At 38.4% G+C, this 19,501-nt stretch overlaps 1 protein-coding gene across 30 annotated transcripts in view; it reads left to right on the forward strand.

Annotated features, from left to right (window-relative positions):
• The window catches only part of SLC38A9 (solute carrier family 38 member 9), an 85,040-nt gene that overhangs the window by 43,857 nt on the left and 21,682 nt on the right, over window positions 1–19,501 (forward strand). For all 30 annotated transcript variants that reach the window (XM_008952730.5, XM_063604458.1, XM_063604454.1 and 27 more), the window contains 4 exons: window positions 2,255–2,425; window positions 10,354–10,413; window positions 14,410–14,604; window positions 17,790–17,897. In XM_008952730.5, coding sequence (XP_008950978.1) covers window positions 2,255–2,425; window positions 10,354–10,413; window positions 14,410–14,604; window positions 17,790–17,897 — 534 coding nt within the window. The remainder of the gene's footprint in view (window positions 1–2,254; window positions 2,426–10,353; window positions 10,414–14,409; window positions 14,605–17,789; window positions 17,898–19,501) is intronic.

Consider the following 19,501-nt stretch of genomic DNA (forward strand, 5'->3'; position numbering starts at 1 on the left):
TCAAGCAATTCTTATGCCTCAGCCTCCCGAGTAGCTGGGACTACAGGCGCCCACCACCACGCCTGGTTAATTTTTGTATTTTTTGTATTTTTATTTTTTTTGAGACGGAGTCTCACTCTGTCACCCAGGCTGGAGTGCAGTGGCGCGATCTCAGCTTACTGCAAACTTGGCCTCCCAGGTTCACGCCATTCTCCTGCCTCAGCCTCCCGAGTAGCTGGAATTACAGGCACCCACCACCACGCCTGGCTAATTTTTTGTATTTTTAGTAGAGACGGGATTTCACTGTGGTCTCGATCTCCTGACTTCGTGATCCATCCGCCTCGGCCTCCCAAAGTGCTGGGATTACAGGCGTGAGCCACTGTGCCTGGCAATTTTTGTATTTTTTGTAGAGATGGTGTTTCGCCATGTTGGCCAGGCTGGTCTCGAACTTCTGACCTCAAGTTGATCCACCTGCCTCAGCCTCCCGAAGTGCTGGGATTACAGGCATGAGCCACCGTGCCCAGCCGAAACAGTTATTCTTGATAATGATATTGTCCTCATGTTCTTTATCTAGATGTGAATTCTCATATTCTAATGTCCCCAACTTTTCAGGCTTATGACTGCTTTCTGCCATGTACTAGCTGCCATATTTTGCTTCAAAGGTGGCAGAACTTCAGTTTTTCTGTATTCATCAAACATAACAATTATTTCAAAGTAGTTCAAAGCATGGGATCATAGAGGAAAAAAGACTGTAAAATTATCCTTTGATGACAATTAAAATACTCTTTCATAGGTTATACTTATCTATATTCTTTCTTGAACATTGAAATGTAAAACAAAAAGTTTATATTACTAATATAATAATCCTATCATGGAAAAGCAAATGGTTTTAGTTTTTTGTTTTCTTATGCAAATTTCTATCCTAAATGATAGGAATCTCTAAATACATGCTTTTTAAAGTTAATCATATTGTATTTTAGTTGTCTTCTACTTTATCACCTATTTTTTAGTACATGTTATGTTTCTACGATCACCATTTGTGTCTCTTAATGATTGTATACAGTTGCACATGGCAGCTCTATTGTATTTGCTTAATCATTGCCCTAGGTCTTATGTTAAAGTCATTGCTAGTTTTTGCTATTCTAAAGAATACTCTTCTAAAAATATTTTATATATACTTTCTGTATTCTTTTAAATTACTTTCTTTTTGGTGCAGTGGTGGGATCATGGTTCACTGCAGCCTCAACCTCCTGGTCTCAAGGGATCCTCCCACCTCAGCCTCCTGAGTAGCTGGTACTACAGGTGCACGCTGTCACACCTGGCTAATTTTTGTATTTTTGTAAATATGGGGTTTTGCCATGTTGCTCAGGCTGGTCTCCAACTCTTAGGCTTAAGCAGTCTGCCCACCTCAGCCTCCCAAAGTGCTAGGATTACAGACCTGAGCCACCATGCCCAGCCCTGTTTGTCTTTTTCATTGTAATTTGTTTCTTCGGTTGCTAGAAGATAAACTTTCATGTTCTATTTCTACATTATGTTTTCTAACTTTTTTATTATTTGATTTCTTTCTTTTGTTTTTTTTCTTTTTTTTTTTTGAGATGGAGTCTCGCTTTGTCATCTAGGCTGGAGTGCAGTGGCATGATCTCAGCTCATTGCAACCCCTGCCTCCCAGGTTCAAACAATTCTCATGCCTCAGCCTCCAGAGTAGCTGGGACTACAGGCGCGCCACTATGCCCAGCTAATTTTTTTGTATTTTTTGATAGATATGGGGTTTCACCATGTTGGCCAGGCTGATCTCAAACTCCTGACCTCAAGTGATCTGCGTGCCTCGGCCTCCCAACGTGCTGGGATTACAGACATGAGCCGTCGTGCCCGGCCTGTTTGACTCAATTTTCTGAAATTTATATTGGCATGTGGTAGAAAGTGTGACTCAAGAAACTTTCCGCAATGTTGTTATCTGAATATGCCAAATATTAAGTAATATTTTCTGGCCCTTACTGATGCATTTGTCTAACCTTAGTTTATCACTTGCTTTTATGAATTATAAAATGTTATGATACTATAATCTGTTTCTCAGGTTATCTGTACTATTTTATCTACATTTCTTTTATTTTTCTATAATGTTTTAATTTTATTATCTTATAATATATTCTAATGTCTAGCGATAGAATACCCATAATCTTTCGCCAAATATTTTGAGTTTATTTGGGGAACACAAATTATGAATATGGAATATATGTTCAACATTTAGTTTTATTCTTTCTCTTATTTTATCTAGCTTCGTTGGATACCACTACCTGGGAATATCCAGATGTCTGCAGACATTATTTCGGCTCCTTTGGGCAGTGGTCGAGTCTCCTTTTCTCCTTGGTGTCTCTCATTGGAGCAATGATAGTTTATTGGGTGCTTATGTCAAATTTTCTTTTTAATACTGGAAAGTTTATTTTTAGTAAGTATCTATATCATATGCTTTTAACACAGTACTTTCAAATACTATTACCACTGTAATGTTAGTTCTAGCCTTAAATTCTAGGACTTGGGATAAATAAAATAAGAAGTAACATATATAATTTTGGAAAATATATTTTATTCAGTTGGTTTTCTATGGTTGTGATCTCAAATATAGTGTATGCTTATTTCCAAACATTAATCTTTGAAGGAATAATATTCCTCCAAAATCTTTAGTTAAAATAAAATATGTCTATAATCCAACAGATCTTTTAAGTTTGTTTCACTAAAGAATTTGGTATGTAGACTCTAGGGAAAACAAATTTCAGCCACTTATTTTCAACATGTTAGGATATAAGATTAGGAAGTCAAAGAATAATGGAATTTATGTGATAAATATATTATTAATGTTTACATATCACAGAATTATAATTTACCCAAATCAGCTACTTAAATTCTGAGGAGAGTCTTAGAAATCAGTCCAAATACTTCTTATAATTTTTTTTAGGTTAGATAGAGGAAGTTCATTTTTTTAATTAATGAATTTTTTTTTTCTTTTTTTGAGACAGGGCCTTGCTATGTTGCCCTGGCTGGTCTCAAACTCCTGGGCTCAAGTGATCCTCCCACCTCAGCCTCCTGGTTATAGACTCACGCCACTGTACCGAGCTGGAAGTTTATTGTAAAAGATACCAAACCTTTTTCTGTATAAAGGTTTTACTAAAGTTTTCACTAAACCTAAAGTTTAATATATGTTTAGCAGCTTTAAATAAAGCATATATTTAAAATCTGGATTTACGTGAAAACCAAATTTCAAAGTAAGTCCTAACATAATCACAACAGCTAATTTCCCTAAGAGCCTTTGAATGAGGGAGATAAATTCTATTTCATTTTAAACATTAAAGAATAAAATTAGCTTTATAATTTTTATTGCCAAGCATTTTTTTTTTTTTGAGGGGTTTTTTGGAGACAGAGTCTTGCTCTGTCACCCAGGCTGGAGTGCTGTGGTGCGATCTCGGATCACTGCAACATCCACCTCCCAGGTTCAAGTGATTCTCCTGCTTCGGCCTTTCGAGTAGCTGGGATTACAGGCACCCGCGGTAACACTCAGCTAATTTTTGTATTTTTAGAGATGGGGTTTTACCATGTTGGCCAGGCTGTTCTCGATCTCCTGACCTCAAGTGATCCTCCCACCTCGGCCTCCCAAAGTGCTGGGATTACAGGCATGAGCCACCGTACCTGGCCCCAAGCATCTTTATTGTTTAAAAAACTATGAAATATTTCAAACTACAAAAAAATGCAAAAGCTAATATAAATACCAGTATACTGACTAATGAGTTTTTGTGTCTCATTTTGTCATATTTTTATTAGATCTCCTTTTTTTTTTTTTTTTTTTTTTGTAGAGACAGAGTATCAGTATGTTGCCCAGACTAGTTTCTACCTCCTGGCCTCAAGCGATTCTCCCACCTCAGCTTGCTAAGAGGCTTGAATTATAGGCACAGGCCAGGCACGGTGGCCCACGCCTGTAATCGCAGCACTTTGGGAGGATGAGGCTGGTGGATCATCTGAACTCAGGAGTTCAAGACCAGCCCGGCCAACATGGTGAAACCCTGTGTCTACTAAAAATACAAAAATTAGCTGGGTGTGGTGGCACATGCCTATAATCCCAGCTACTCAGGAGCCTGAGGCACGAGAATCTCTTGAACCTGGGAGGCAGAGGTTGCAGTGACTGAGATTGCACCACTGCACTCCAGCCTGGGCAACAGAGCAAGACTCTACCTCAGAAAAAAAAAAAAGAATTATAGACACAAGCCACTATGCTTAGGTAGTTCTGTATTCCTATAAAAAGAAAATATTATGGATAGAGTGGAAGCCCCACATGCACTCCTTCTCAATCTCATTTTCCTTCTCTGAATTTGGTGTTTATCAATCCCATGCACTTTTTGGACTTTTACTACATGAATATATGAGCAACATACACTATTTGTTTTGCATTTTTTTTTTTTTTTGGTTTTTTTTTGTTTTTTTGAGACGGAGTCTTGCTCTGTCACCAGGCTGGAGTGCAGTGGTGAGATCTTGGCTCACTGCAATCTCTGCCTCCCAGGTTCAAGCGATTCTCCTGCCTCAGCCTCCTGAGTAGCGGAGATCATAGGCGTGCACCACCACACCCAGCTAATTTTTGTATTTTTAGTAGAGACAGATTTTCACCATGTTGGCCAGGATGGTCTCGATCTCCTGACGTCGTGATCCGCCCACCTCAGCCTCCCAAAGTGCTGGGATTACAGGTGTGAGCCACGGCACCTGGCCGCTTGTTTTTAATCTACATAAACGCTTTTGCAACTTGCTTTCTGTCTTTCATCATCTCTGTTAATACACAAAGTTCATTCTGATTGCTTATAGTATTTAGTAATATGAATATACAACTTTTTTATCTGTTCTCATTGATAAACATTTAATTTGTTTTCACTTATTGTGCTATTACAAGCAAGGCTTTATTAAACATCCTTATTTCTGTCGCCTTGTATACATGGGGGGGAATTTCTCCAAGTTATGGACCTTATAGACACATTTCTGGAATTTAAGATATTCACATTTTCAACCTTACTTGAAATTGCAGAATTGTTCTTTATCATGCTTGTACTACTTACACTCCTGCCAACAGTTTATGAAAGTTACCCTTGTTCCACATCCTCACTCACACTCAGTATTATCAGACTTAAATTTTGCCATCAGGATGTGGTTTTAATTTGCATTTCTCCTCATAAGGAGTGGCATTAATCATCTTTTCTTAATTATATTGACCATTAAATAGCTTATTCATATCCTTTGCCCATTTTTCTATCGGGTTGTTGGTCCTTTTCTTACCTATAGGAACTCTGTAAAGTTCGGATACTAACCATTTATCCATTATTGTGTTGCAAATATCTTCTAATTAGTGGCTTGTCTTCTCTTTTTATATGGTAGCTGTGTGTTATTCAAAAGTTTTTTATTTTAAAATTAGTGTTTTTCTCCATTATGATTCACAACTCTTCCATATACATTTTAGAATCAACTAATCAAGTTCCACAAAATTCCAATCAGAACTTGACTGGAATTGCATTGATTTTATCAGTTGGTACACCGTATAGTAATTGATATTGTAGCGTATTGAGTTAGAATTTGATTGACATTGCACTGGATTTATTGATGTGGAGAGAATTGATATCATTTAGATACTGAGTCTTCCTTTTTTTTTTTTTTTTTTTTTGAGACGGAGTCTTGCTCTGTCACCCAGGCTGGAGTGCCGTGGCGAGATCTCGGCTCACTGCAAGCTCCGCCTACTGGGTTCATGCCATTCTCCTGCCTCAGCCTCCCCAGCAGCTAGGACTACAGGCGCCCACCACCATGCCTGGCTAATTTTTTTGTATTTTTAGTAGAGACGGAGTTTCACCGTGTTAGCCAGGATGGTCTGGATCTCCTGACCTCATGATCCGCCCACCTCGGCCTCCCAAAGTGCTGGGATTACAGGCGTGAGCCACTGCGCCTGGCCTAGATACTGAGTCTTCCTACTCATGACTTTGGCATGGCATAGTTCTTTGTTTATTTAGGTCTTTAAAAAAATTTTTCTTAAAGTTTTTCTTGATAAAGATCTTGTGTATCTTTTTTTTTTGGACTTTTTCCTCGGGATCTTAACATTTTTTCTGTAACAGTAGTTCTAATATACAAATATGCAGTTTTTATTATAAAAAATCTCAAACACATACAAAAAAAACAGAATAGTATAATTTCTCCTTACCTAGTTTTAACAGTTATCAACATTCTGTCATTTTAAAATCACCTATAGTAGTGTTTTTCAACCATTTTTTCATTATTGTCCCTTCAAGGAGCCTTTTAGATATTTTTTTCTGATCACCCCCCCATGAAATTTTAATACCAAAGATATACTGTAAATCTCTTTATGAACTGTATGCATATATATGCTTTATCTGTAGGAAGAGTTTCTTTCACACCCTGAGAATGAATTTTGTCCTTCTTGAGAGTAACATCCATTAAGAAGACATAATCCATGCTATTCCCACTCCCCACCTAGTTCAGCTATTAGTATATGTATAGTTCTTCTTTTAGATAGAATTTATTCATTGAAATAAACAAGTCTTAATTATACATACATACATCTATACACCTCCTTCAAGAAATAGAACATTTCCATCTTCCCAGAAAGTAATGATAAATTTTTGATTATACATTCAAATTATTTGTTGCTGTTATAAAAGAACCTAATTACATTTTGAATGTTTTTTTGAGACAGAGTTTCACTCTTTCACCCAGGCTCTGGGGTGCAGTGGTGTGATCACAACTCACTGCAGCCTTGACCTCTCCAGGCTCAGGTGATCCTCTCACCTTAGCCTCCCGAGTAGCTGAGACTACAGGCAAATACCACCACCATGCCTGGCTAATTTTTATATTTTTTGTAGAGACAGGTTTCGTCATGTTGCCCAGGCTGGTCTTGAACTCCTGAGTTCAAGCAGTCTGCCCGCCTTGGCCTCCCAAAGTGCTGGGATTACAGGCGTGAGCCACCGTGCCCTGCCCCTTGAATGTTTATCTTTAATCTAGCAAACTTGCTGAACTCTTACTGATTCTAAAAATTTTGTAGCCAGGCGTGGTGGCTCATGCCTGTAATCCCAGCACTTTGGGAGGCCAAGGCGGGCGGATCACGAGGTCAGGAGATCGAGACCATCTTGGCGAACACGGTGAAACCCTGTCTCTACTAAAAGTACACAAAAATTAGCCGGGCATGGTGGCGGGTGCCTGTAGTCCCAGCTACTTGGGAGGCTGAGGCAGGAGAATGGCATGAACCTGGGGCGCGGAGCTTGCAGTGAGCGGAGACCATGCCACTGCACTCCAGCCTGGGCAACAGAGCTAGACTCTGTCTCAAAAAAAATAAATAAATAAAAAATAAAAATTTTGTAGATGCACTTTGTGTTTCCTATTTAAATAATCATATCATCTGTGAATTAAAAAAGCTTTCTGTTTGGGCTTAGTGGCTCACGCCTGTAATCTCAGCACTTTGGGAGGCCAAGGCAGGTGGATCACCTGAGGTCAGGAGTTTGAGATCAGCCTGGCCAACATAGTGAAACCCCGTCTCTACTAAAAGTACAAAAATTAGCCAGGCGTGGTGGTGGGCACCTGTAATCCCTGCTACTCAGGAGGCTGAGGCAGGAGAATTGCTTGAACCCAGGAGGTGGAGGTTGCAGTGAGCCAAGATCGTGCCACTGCACTCAAGCCTGGGCAACAAGAGTGAGACTCCATCTCAAATCAAAATAAAATAAAAAAAAAAACCTTTCCAGTTTTTTTAATAGTTCATATATGTATACATACATTTATATTTATATACGTATGTAATTATATATACGTACACAGACATATACGTATAAATGTGTATCTATATGTATATATTGATTTTTTTTTAGTGTGAAGTTGCATTGAAGCAGTGCTTGTAGATATCCTTATATTGTTCATAAGGAAATCTTTCTGATGTTTCACAAATATTATGTTTGTTGTGGGATATCAGTTGTACCCTTTAATAATTTAAAGACATTCCCGCCTATTGTCTACTTAAGCATTTTTATTAAAGTGGTTGAATTTTATCAAGTATTTATTCTGCATCTCGAGATAATCAAAAGATATGAAGAGACAATCAAGAGATTATCTTAATTAAATTTCCTCCTTTATCAATATGATGAATTAAATGAATACTTTTTGTAAAATTTAAACCATCCTTGTATTGTGGGGTAAACTTAAATAAGTTCATTAGTCATGACATATTTTTCAAATGCCTTACTGGATTGAATTTGCTTTTTTGGAGGGGTAGGAGCTAATATTTGTTTAGATCTTTTGTGTCTTTTCCTAACAAATATTGGCCTATGGTTTTTCTTTTTCATGCTGTCCATGAACCTTGGTGTGTTAGTTTCCCAAGGGTGCAGTAACAAATTACCATAAATATGCTTACAACAACACAGATTTCTTCTTTCATAACTATGGAGACTAGAGATGTGAAATCAAAGGGTGAACAGGGCCCTGGTCCCTCCTAAGGCTCTATGGAAGAATCCTTCCTTGCCTCTTCCTAACCTTTGTTGGTTGCTGGTGGTCCTTGGCATTCCTTGGCAAGTAGGTACATCACTCCAGTTTCTCCCTCCATCTTCACATGGCCTTCTTCCCTCTGTGTGTCTGTGTCCAAATTTCCCTCTTCCTATAAATTGGGCTGGGCGCGGTGGCTTATGCCTGTAATCCCAGCACTCTGGGAGGCCAAGGCAGGCAGATCACCTGAGGTCAGGAGTTTGAGACCAGCCTGGCCAACATGGTGAAACCCTGTCTCTACTAAAAATACAAAAATTCAGTGGGTGTGGTGGCAGGCACCTGTAATCCCAGCTACTCGGGAGGCTGAGGCAGGAGAATTTCTTGAACCTGGGAGGTGGAGGTTGCAGTCATGCGACTCCACCCCAGCCTGGGTGACAGCAAGATTCTGTCTCAAAAAAATTAAAATAAAATAAAATAAAATAAAATAAAAGACATCAGTCATTGGCTTTAGGGCCCACCCTAATCTATTATGACCTCATCTTAACTTGATTGTATCTACAAAGACTCTATTTTTAAATAAGGTCACATTCTGAGGTTTCTAGTGGACATAAATTTGGGGTAAGGGGAATGCTATTTAACCTAGTACACTTCGTGTCAAGATTTTACTAGCCTTACTGTAAGTCTTTGGCATCAAGAAATTACACAAAGATTCATAAATTCCAATCTTAAATCATAAACAACCTTTGGAGATATTATAAAAACCCAGAGTACTACACTGTTTCTTTTATTCTATCTTGAGAAACAGACAGTGAAGATGAATAATTTAACTATTTAACTTACTTTTATGACCTTAAAACCTAACCCAGCACCTTTTACTATCTTATTCAAGTTTCACAACAAATACTTTTATTAATGCTTACTCAGGTTATAGAAGGTTAATATCAAACAGAATAAAGTAAACCCCCTGAGGCAAGTAAACACATTCTCTGCCTGTTCTCTCTTTCACTGTAGAATGATGAATGCTCAGCCATCTGCATGTGCTTTGTTCTTTGTTACTTCCTTTAGTCTAACTCAGTGGTTCTTATGTAAATAACAATTTGTATATGGCCTTAGATCTATAAAAGTATGTATTGTACTTTTTAAAAAAAAAAAAAAACTTTGATTTTCCAGGTAAGATCAGCTGTGTATGAGTGTTGGTTTCCCCTTTTTGCACACTTTAGAACTGTACTCTGTGTGAAATATAACTTTAGTGTGAGGATAAGAGAAAACTTACATACATATCTTTATTCCGGGGCTTTAAACTATCATTAATTCAGTGTTGTGGATAGATTTTTTTGAAATCTTCAATTTACATGTAAAGATTTTCCACAGTGGAACTGTGAAGACACTAATATTATCATACCCATAAGTGAAGAAAACTGTAGAAGGTGAAGCTATGTTAACAGTGAAGTAGTCTTTGTTCAGTGTACTAAATTACTACACAGATATTAAAAGATTTTTATAGGCTGGGCCCGGTGACTGACTTTGGGAGGCCGAGGTGGGTGGATCACGAAGTCAGGAGATCGAGACCATCCTGGCTAACACGGTGAAACCTGTTTCTACTAAAAAAATACAAAAAATTAGCCAGGGGTGGTGGTGGGCGCTTGTAGTCCCAGCTACTCGGGAGGCTGAGGCAGGAGAATGGCGTGAATCTGGGAGGCAGAGCTTGCAGTAAGCCGAGATCGTGCCACTGCACTCTAGCCTGGGCAACAGAGCAAGACTCCGTCTCAAAGAAAGAAAAAAAAAAAAAGATTTTTATAAATAAAAGACCTTAAAGGGTAATAGATTTAGTATCTTTCATTCAGTGTTAAATTATATTTTTTCCTTTATTTTTAGATTTTATTCATCACATTAATGACACAGACACTATACTGAGTACCAATAATAGCAACCCTGGTAAGTAGTTTGGGATGTTGTTTGTTTCTTTACTCTCCACCTTGCTCCAAAAAGGATTTAAGGTAGAACATGTGACCTTATTTTAGGTAAACGATTAGTAGAAAATTATTATGTTTACTGAGCTGCTACTAAATTGTTGGTAGTGTGTTTAAAAAAAAAAGAACCTCCAAAAAGGCTGTGCTAATGTAACCAAGCAATAGGTTGTATTAATGTGAGCTAGGCAACATTTAGTTCATATTATACAATTCACAATTTTATCTACAGTATCCATATTTGCCTGTGAATAATCAGTATTTTCAAGAATCTATATCACTATTAATTATATCAGATGTCTAGAAGCATAGTTCTCAGTTTAACTTAGTTTTAGAGATCTGTTGTTTTAGTTATTAATATATATGCTATACAAATTTGTAACCTGTAAAAGAATTCATTTTCTAGTAATAAACAGAGGTTAGTAACTAAATATGGAAAAATAAATTGAAGCTTTTTCAATTTATTTATTAATACAACCAAGCAATAGGTTGTATTAATGTGAGCTAGGCAACATTTAGTTCATATTATACAATTCACAATTTTATCTACAGTATCCATATTTGCCTATGAATAATCAGTATTTTCAAGAACCTATATCACTATTAATTATATCAGATGTTTAGAAGCATAGTTCTCAGTTTAACTTAGTTTTAGAGATCTATTGTTTTAGTTATTAATATATATGCTATACAAATTTATAACCTGTAAAAGAAATTAATTTCTTAGAAATTTTTCTTTATTTTTAAAAAATAAACCCTTGTGGGCCAATGAGTTTAATCCAGTATGGCCGTTACAGGGAAAGTGAATATAAACATTAATATAACTTTGGTAACAGTTATGCTGTTAAACTTGAACATCACCTAAAGCTTTATGTATTTAGATTTCAGGGATACTAAATTGATGTCATGTTGATGGAGATGCACATTGATCACTAAGAGGATGATTCATTAAACACATTTATTAAGCCTACTATGTGTCAGAAACTGTTCTAGGCTCTGGGGATATAATAATGAACAGACAAAAGTCCCTCCTCTCATGAAGTTTACATTCCAGTGTTTGCTACTCAGTGTCTTACTTTTCCCCCTAATTAAACCTGTCTTTTGTTAATGCTAGAAAATGAGTGAGTAAAGTACTAGCTTTTATTCCTGTGGACACATACACATATACCTTTGAATTATTATCCTAAAATCTCTTGTGCCCTATCCCTTACTTCAGAATTTTCAAAGGACCAAATAACATTCTTGTATTTAAAGAGAAAATTATTTTACTATACCTATTCTGATATTAATTGATGAAACTAGTTTACTAATATCTAAAGTTAATAGTACTTCTCCAGTAGGGAGTCAGTTCATCATTAGGGTAATAAATATTAATATCACAGTCACATTGATGATTTAGAGAACCCCATCAGCAAAGTCAGTTTACTTTATATAGTGATATCTTATATCCAGCACTTCTTGATTTCTCTGCTAATGTTTATTTTGAACAGTGTAGTAAACAATGAGAGTATGAAGCAATCCATTTCAGTTAATGTAAAAAATTTTAGCTGCTGAGCATGGTGGCTCACGCTTTTAATTCTAACACTTTGGGAGGCCGAGGCAGGAGGATTGCTTGAGCCCAGGAGTTTGAGATCAGCCTGGGCAACATAGCAAGACGCTGTCTCTACAAAAAAAATTTTTAATTAGCTGGCCATAGTGGCATGCGCCTGTAGTCCGAGCTACTCGGGAGGCTGAGGCAAGAGGATCACTTGAGCCTGAGGGGTTGAGGCTACAGTGAGCCATAGTTATGCCACTGCCCTCCAGCCTGAGTGAGTGAGACCCTGTCTCAAAAAAAAAATTACAGCTAACATTTATTGAATGTTAACATTTATTGAATGCCTGTGTGCAGGCATTGCATTAAATGTTTTATAGCAACCTTAAATGGTAGATACTGTCAACTCCATTTTCCAGGTGAAGAGACCAGGGAACATAGAAGTTAATTTCATCCAAGGACACCTAAATATTAAGTGGCAGAGTTGGGATTCATTATTCAGTCAATTAACTTCCATCCACAGCCTGTGCTCTTTTTTCTTTTTTTTTTTTTTTTTGAGACAAGATCTCTCTCTGTTGCCTAGGCTGGCCTATAGTGGCATGATCATAGCTCACTGCAACCTGGTACACCTGGGTTTCAGCAATCCTCCCACCTCCACCTCCCGAGTAACTGGAACTACATCCCATCCAGCAAAATTTTGTTATTCTTTTAGAGACAGGGTTGCCATGTTTTCTAGGCTAGTCTCAAACTCTTGGCCTCAAGTGATCCTCCTGCCCCAGCCTCCCAAAGTGCTGGGATTAAAGGAATGAGCCACTGTGCCCAGCTGCCATAGCCTGTGCTTTTAACCACTATAATTAGCACAAGAAAATTTCTGTCCAGAGCGTAGAAGAAAAAAAGCACACTAAAATGTTGACTAAGAAGGAGAAAGAAAATTAAATGTTTGGCTTTATGGCATGCCAAATAATGGATAGAGAATAAAATTAAAAATAGAACTGACAATGAATATTCTTTCTCTTTGACAAATGATGAGCATAAGGATTACTTAATACGAGTATTTTCTACCTGCATTAAGAGTTCTTTACGAAAAGCTGATTATTAGCAAAAGCTCTACTGTGACATTAGAAACACAATGAGAATGGCTGGTACTCTGTCTGATAACAGAAGAAATTGCCACTTGTAGATCAATATTTAAGAAACATACGTTTAGGCCCAGTGCGGTGGCTCAGGCCTATAATCCCAGCACTTTGGGAGGCCAAGGCGGGCAGATCACGAGGTCAAGAGTTCGAGACCAGCCTGGCCAGCATGGTGAAACCCCGTCTCTACTAAAAATACAAAAATTAGCCTGGCATGGTGGCATGCGCCTGTAATCCTAGCTACTCAGGAGGCTGAGGTAGGAGAATCACTTGACCCCGGGAGGCAGAGGTTGCAGTGAACCGAGATCGCACCACTGCACTCCAGTCTGGGCAACAGAGCGAGACTCCATCTTAAAAAAAAAAAAAAAAGAAACATACATTTTACTGATTTCCCAGTCATCTGGATACCATCTGGACTCTTAGGCTTCTATCAAATGTGATCAACTTCCAGAATTATTTTGGATTGTTGGGATTCAAGATTCTTGCATTTTTATCAGTGATTATGATATCATGGCAACTGTTTCAATGATGTTTGCTTTTTATTCCAAACCCATAGATTTTGTTTGTTGTTAAAAGAAATCTGCTCTTTGGCCTTTTTATGGGTTATTTGTGTAATAAACAGTCACCCTAAATGATATTTTTTATATTATTGTGTAAATAAGACCAAATACAGTCCAGCCCAGTATTTTCTCTCTGGCAATGGAACCAAGGGATATTTGGTGGGATATTTTTATAGTTTCCAGTAGAGTTTAAAGATAATATCTCAGGGCTGGGCGCAGTAGCTCACGCCTGTAATGCCAGCACTTTGAGAAGCCAAGGTGGGTGGATCACCTTAGGTCAGGAGTTTGAGACCAGCCTGACCAACATGGCAAAATGCCCTCTCTACTAAAAATACAAAAATTAGCTGGGCATGGTGATGTGCGCCTGTAGTTCCAGCTACTTGGGAGGCTGCGACAAGAGAGTCGCTTGAATCCAGGAGGCGGAGGTTGCAGTGAGCCGAGATCACGCCACCGTACTCCAGCCTGGGCGACAGAGCGAGACTCTGTCTCAAAAAATAAATAAATAAAAATAATGATAATATCTCGGAAATTTTAAAGATTCCCTCACCCTTATTTATTTTTAGGTGAAGGAGTCCTAATATTCCTAAAATTAACCCTCTATTTTTTCCAGAAAAGAGAAATTTAGGCTCCTAGGAAGAGTTGAGGTTGGTAGAGCAAGTGTCTGTCTCTAGAGGCCGTCATTTTCTGTTTTTTGTTTTGTTTTTTGTCATCTTCTCTAATCTGGTGCTTTCCTATTGCAGTGATTTGTCCAAGTGCCGGGAGTGGAGGCCATCCTGACAACAGCTCTATGACTTTCTATGCCAATGACACAGGAGCCCAACAGTTTGAAAAGTGGTGGGATAAGTCCAGGACAGTGCCCTTTTATCTTGTAGGGCTCCTCCTTCCACTGCTCAATTTCAAGTCTCCTTCATTTTTTTCAAAATTTAATATCCTAGGTAAGTAGTAGCACTGAATTATGGAGACTGTGTAATAGAATACATGGTGGAGTCTAGGGAAATATGGTCTGATTGGGGAGTTACCTTCCAAGCCTGTTCATCTGTGTTTAATTTGTTCATTCGTTTTTTTTCTTTTTTTTCTTTTTTTTTTTTTTTGAGACGGAGTTTCACTGTTATTGCCCAGGGTGGAGTGCAATGGCTCAATCTTGGCTCACTGCAACCTCTGCTTCCGGGGTTCAAGCAATTTTTGGCCTCAGCCTCCCAAGTAGCTGGGATTACAGGTATGCGCCACCATGCCCAGCTAATTTTGTATTTTTGGTAGAGGTGGGATTTCACCATGTTGTCCAGGCTGGTCTCAAACCCCTGACCTTAGGTGATCGACCTGCCTCAGCCTCCCAAAGTGCTGGGATTACAGGTGTGAGCCAGCACGCCCGGCAATTTGTTCATTCTTATGATAACCTGATTTTTTCTATTTTTTTTATGGAGTTTGGCATGGAGAAAAGTGTAGATGACCATTTTTGGTTTTGTTGTGTTTTTTTTTTTTGAGACATGAATTATTTGGTTTCTCATTCTAAACTTACTGAACAATTCTTCCTCATTTTCTCTGAGGATACAACTAGACGAAATACACGAAAATTTCAGGAGGAGAGATCCAAATTGGATATTATAGGAATTCTCGATTCTAACGGTTGGAAACAGAACTTACTAAGGAAAGTTATAGAATGTTTTTTCCTACAGTCTCTAAGAGTATTATGCAGAATTGTCACCTGACTTTGAACCTGGGAAATCATTCTCTATCTCAGGCTTCTTAGATTTATTCTGCTTTTGCTCTCTTCCTCAGTGCTTTTTTTTCTTAGAACGCTATTGCCTTCTTCAAGGAACAGACCTCTTTCTGTGAGCCCTGCTTTTCAGAAACCACTAAACGAATGTTTTTACTCCACTTAAGATGGCAAAAGGGGCCAGGTGTAGTGGCTCACGCCTGTATTCCCAACACTTTGGGAGGCTGACGCAGGTGGATCACGAGGTCAGGAGTTCAAGACCAGCTTGGCCAAGATGGTGAAACCCTGTCTCTACTAAAAATACAAAAATTAGCCGGGCGTGGTGGCTGGTGCCTGTAATCCCAGCTACTTGGGAGGCTGAGGCAGAGAATTGCTTGAACCTGGGAGGTGGAGGTTGCAGTGAGCCGAGATTATGCCACTGCACTCCAGCCTGGGTGACAGAACGAGACTCTGTCTTAAAAAAAAAAAAAAAAAAAGATGGCAAAAGGAACCCCCCCCAGTGAAAGTTCATGGCTAACCAAGGACAAGGATATCATTCATAAGGAATCGATAACTCCACATAAACCATACGATTTCACTTCCTCCCTGTGGATGTGATCTCTGGCAGGCAGTCTAGAGCATAAAATAGATAGGCTGGGTGCGGTGGCTCACGCCTGTAATCCCAGCACTTTGGGAAGCTGAGGCAGGCGGATCACCTGAGGTCAGGAGTTCGAGACCAAACTGACCAACATGGAGCAACCCTGTCTCTACTAAAAATACAAAATTAGCCAGGCATGGTGGCACATGCCTGTAATCCCAGCTACTCGGGAGGCTGAGGCAGGAGAATTGCTAAAACCCAGGAGGCGGAGGTTGCAGTGAGCCGAGATCATGCCATTGCACTCCAGCGTGGGCAACAAGAGCGAAAACTCTGTCTCAACAAATAAATAAATAAATAACCCATCATATCAAGGAACAAGGCAGTGGCTTCTAGGTTTCCAGAAGACCAAAGGAAAAGTTAAAATTATTTCTCTTTGCCTGTCTGCCTCAGGAACAGGATTCACTGTAAGCTGCCATAGACACACAGAAGATGAAGAGTTGTGGTTATATAAGCTCTGGCATCCTGTTTTCATCCTTTCTGAATCAGCTAATCTCCAAACCCACAGTACTGCTTATATCGCTCATTCGTGGTTTCCTGATTTGCTTGCCAACTTTTCTGTGAAACAGATCTTTTAAAAGAATATAAACTTATAGAAGGATTTGCTCAATTGGGCACAACAATCACCAGACTTCCAACCAGGTTGATTGTTCATTCTTCAGCTCCTTAAGGATATTCTGCTTTTGTTCTTTTCCTTGGTACTTTCCCTTTCTCTTAAAACCATAGCTTCATTAGAGGAATTAGCATCTAAGGCCTTCCTGAATTTTCTGACTCTACTCCATAATGACTAGACTTGATTTCTTAAAAGGAATAATCTTCTACCTTCTACACTACTAAAATATTCTGAATGCCCATTTTACCTTGTATATAATACCTGAGAATGGAGTCTGGAATCTCTGTCTAGCAAGTAGTGCTACCCAATCAAAACCTCATCTAGATACTAGATCAGGATTGTTCATGTATTTGGCTTCTCACCTTTCTCAAATATGCTTTTGATCCACATTCACTGCTTTTCTTTCTTTACCTTCTTACCATCTCACATTAAATACTGTGACAGACTGACTAACACTTCCAATTCAAAGAATAAAAGTAAGTTTCATGTTGTTTTTTTCAATCCTATGTAATCCTACAATTTTGTAATGGACTCTCTGCTTGTATCTTCTGCTTAAATTCAACTCATAAGTAAATGAAGCAGTTTTGCATTCAGCAATGTATGAGCTACCTTCATCTGATTCTTCTTTTCTTATTCTTTTTTTTTTCCTTTGAGATGGAGTCTCGCTCTGTTGCCCAGGCTGGAGTGCAGTGGTGCAATCTTGGCTCACTGCAAACTCTGCTTCCCGAATTCAAGTGATTCTCCTGTCTCAGCCTCCCGAGTAGCTGTGATTATAGGCGTGTGCCACCACACCTGGCTAACTTTTGTATTTTTAGTAGAGATGAAGTTTCGCCATGTTGGCCAGTTTGGTCTCGAACTCCTGACCTCAGGTGGTCTGCCCACCTCAGCCTCCCAAAGTGCTGGGATTACAGGTGTGAGCCACCATGCCCAGCTCATCTGGTTCTTCTTAGGCCTACTACATAGAGTGTTTTTGTTTTTTTTCTGGTAGCTCCCTCAGCTTGCTTCTAGTCTTTAGATCCCAGCTGGGTGTTAGTGGAGATAATCAATGCAGGTAACAGTTTCCCACACTTTGCTGAGACTATGGAAACAATGCTTGATTTTAAAATAATCTGTAAAACACACAAAGATAATAAATGGTTTCTGAATTTTTTCCTCACAGGCACAGTGTCTGTCCTTTATTTGATTTTCCTTGTCACCTTTAAGGCTGTTCGCTTGGGATTTCATTTGGAATTTCATTGGTTTATACCAACAGAATTTTTTGTACCAGGTGAGCTTTTTGGCAAAATAATAAATTATAATAATGTGATCTTAACCATTGTCATATGCTATTCTAAAACAAGTAATGATTTTTTTTTATGCTGAGCATTTTTATAAATGCTATTAAGTTAAAAACAGGACTACAGTTGAGATTATTTTGGATTTCCTGCAGTTAGTGGTAACCAGGGCCCTTTGTCATTTCTACTTGTTAGTTGAAATTCATTTAAGTTGTAGTGCACTAATACTTGCATTTTCTGTGTTTTTCATCTAGCCTTTCTTATGGGTATATAATGTGCTATTACATTGTGGTTTTGTGGTTTTTAATTAAAAATTTTTATTGACATATAATAGTTGTACATATTTGGGGGGAACATATGATATTTTAATACCTCTATGCAATGTGTAGTGCTCAAATCAGGGTAATTGGGATATCCATCACCTCAAACATTTATCTTTTTGTTGGGAACATACAATGTGGATTTAATTTGCATTTCTGTAATGATCAGTGGAGTTAGCAACTTTTCATATGTTTGTTGGCCATTTGGATTTCATCTTTTCTGAAGTGCTTCTTCTGTTTTTCTATTTAACTGTCTGTTTTTTTCATACTGATTTATAGGAGTTCTTTACACATTCCAAATATGAATCCTTTCTCAAATACATGTAATGCAATTATCTTCTTCCTGCTTACATCCTTTCTTGATATGCCTTTTCAAAGGAATAAAGTAAGCAGTTTGAAAATGATGAGAAGTTTGGAGCTTCTTTAAAACCATTTTGTGAAGGAGTCTGTTATTTAATGTATTATGTAATAATCATGGTGTAAATGTCTATGTTCTTTAAAAAAGTGTATTTTCCACACAAAAACTTGTACATGCATGTTTATAGCAGCATTATTCATAATAGCCAAAAATAGAAACAGCCCAATGTCTATCAATAACAAATGGATAAATAAAATGTGGTATATCTTTCTTTTTTCTTTTGAGACAGAGTCTCACTGTGTCGCCCAGGCTCGAGTGCAGTGGCACAGTCTCAACTCACTGCACCTTCCCCCTCCCAGGTTCAAGTGATTCTCCTGCCTCAGCCTCCTGAGTAGCTGGGATTACAGGCACGCACCACCATGCCCGGCTAATTTTGTATTTTTAGTAGAGACAGGGTTTCACCATGTTGGCCAGGCCGGTCTCAAACTCCTGACCTCAGGTGATCCACCTGCCTCAGCCTCCCAAAGTGCTGGGATTACAGGTGTGAGCCACCACACCCGGCCAAAATGTGGTATATCTGTACAATGGGATATTATTTGGCAATAGAAAAGGAATGAAGTGCTGTGGTTATGGTTGTACAACTCTGTGAATATGCTATTCAATTAAAAACTAGTTGTACACTTCAAGTAGGTGAAACATGAATTTTATTTCAATAGTGCTGTTAAAAAGAATCTCAGGTTTTCAAGAAATTTTCTCAAAAAGATAGCTTTTGTTAGTTAATGGGAAAAAGCTGACTATTTACCCACTGTAATATGACAAGTTAGAAACCTAACAGTGGTCTTACTTGCCTTAATTAGAAAAGATAGAAAAGGATAGCTAACAAATTGCTTTACAGGGTATCTTAACTAAGTAATATAAT

This window comes from Pan paniscus, chromosome 4 (assembly GCF_029289425.2).
Source record: "Pan paniscus chromosome 4, NHGRI_mPanPan1-v2.0_pri, whole genome shotgun sequence".
In the NCBI taxonomy this organism is placed as follows: domain Eukaryota; kingdom Metazoa; phylum Chordata; class Mammalia; order Primates; family Hominidae; genus Pan; species Pan paniscus.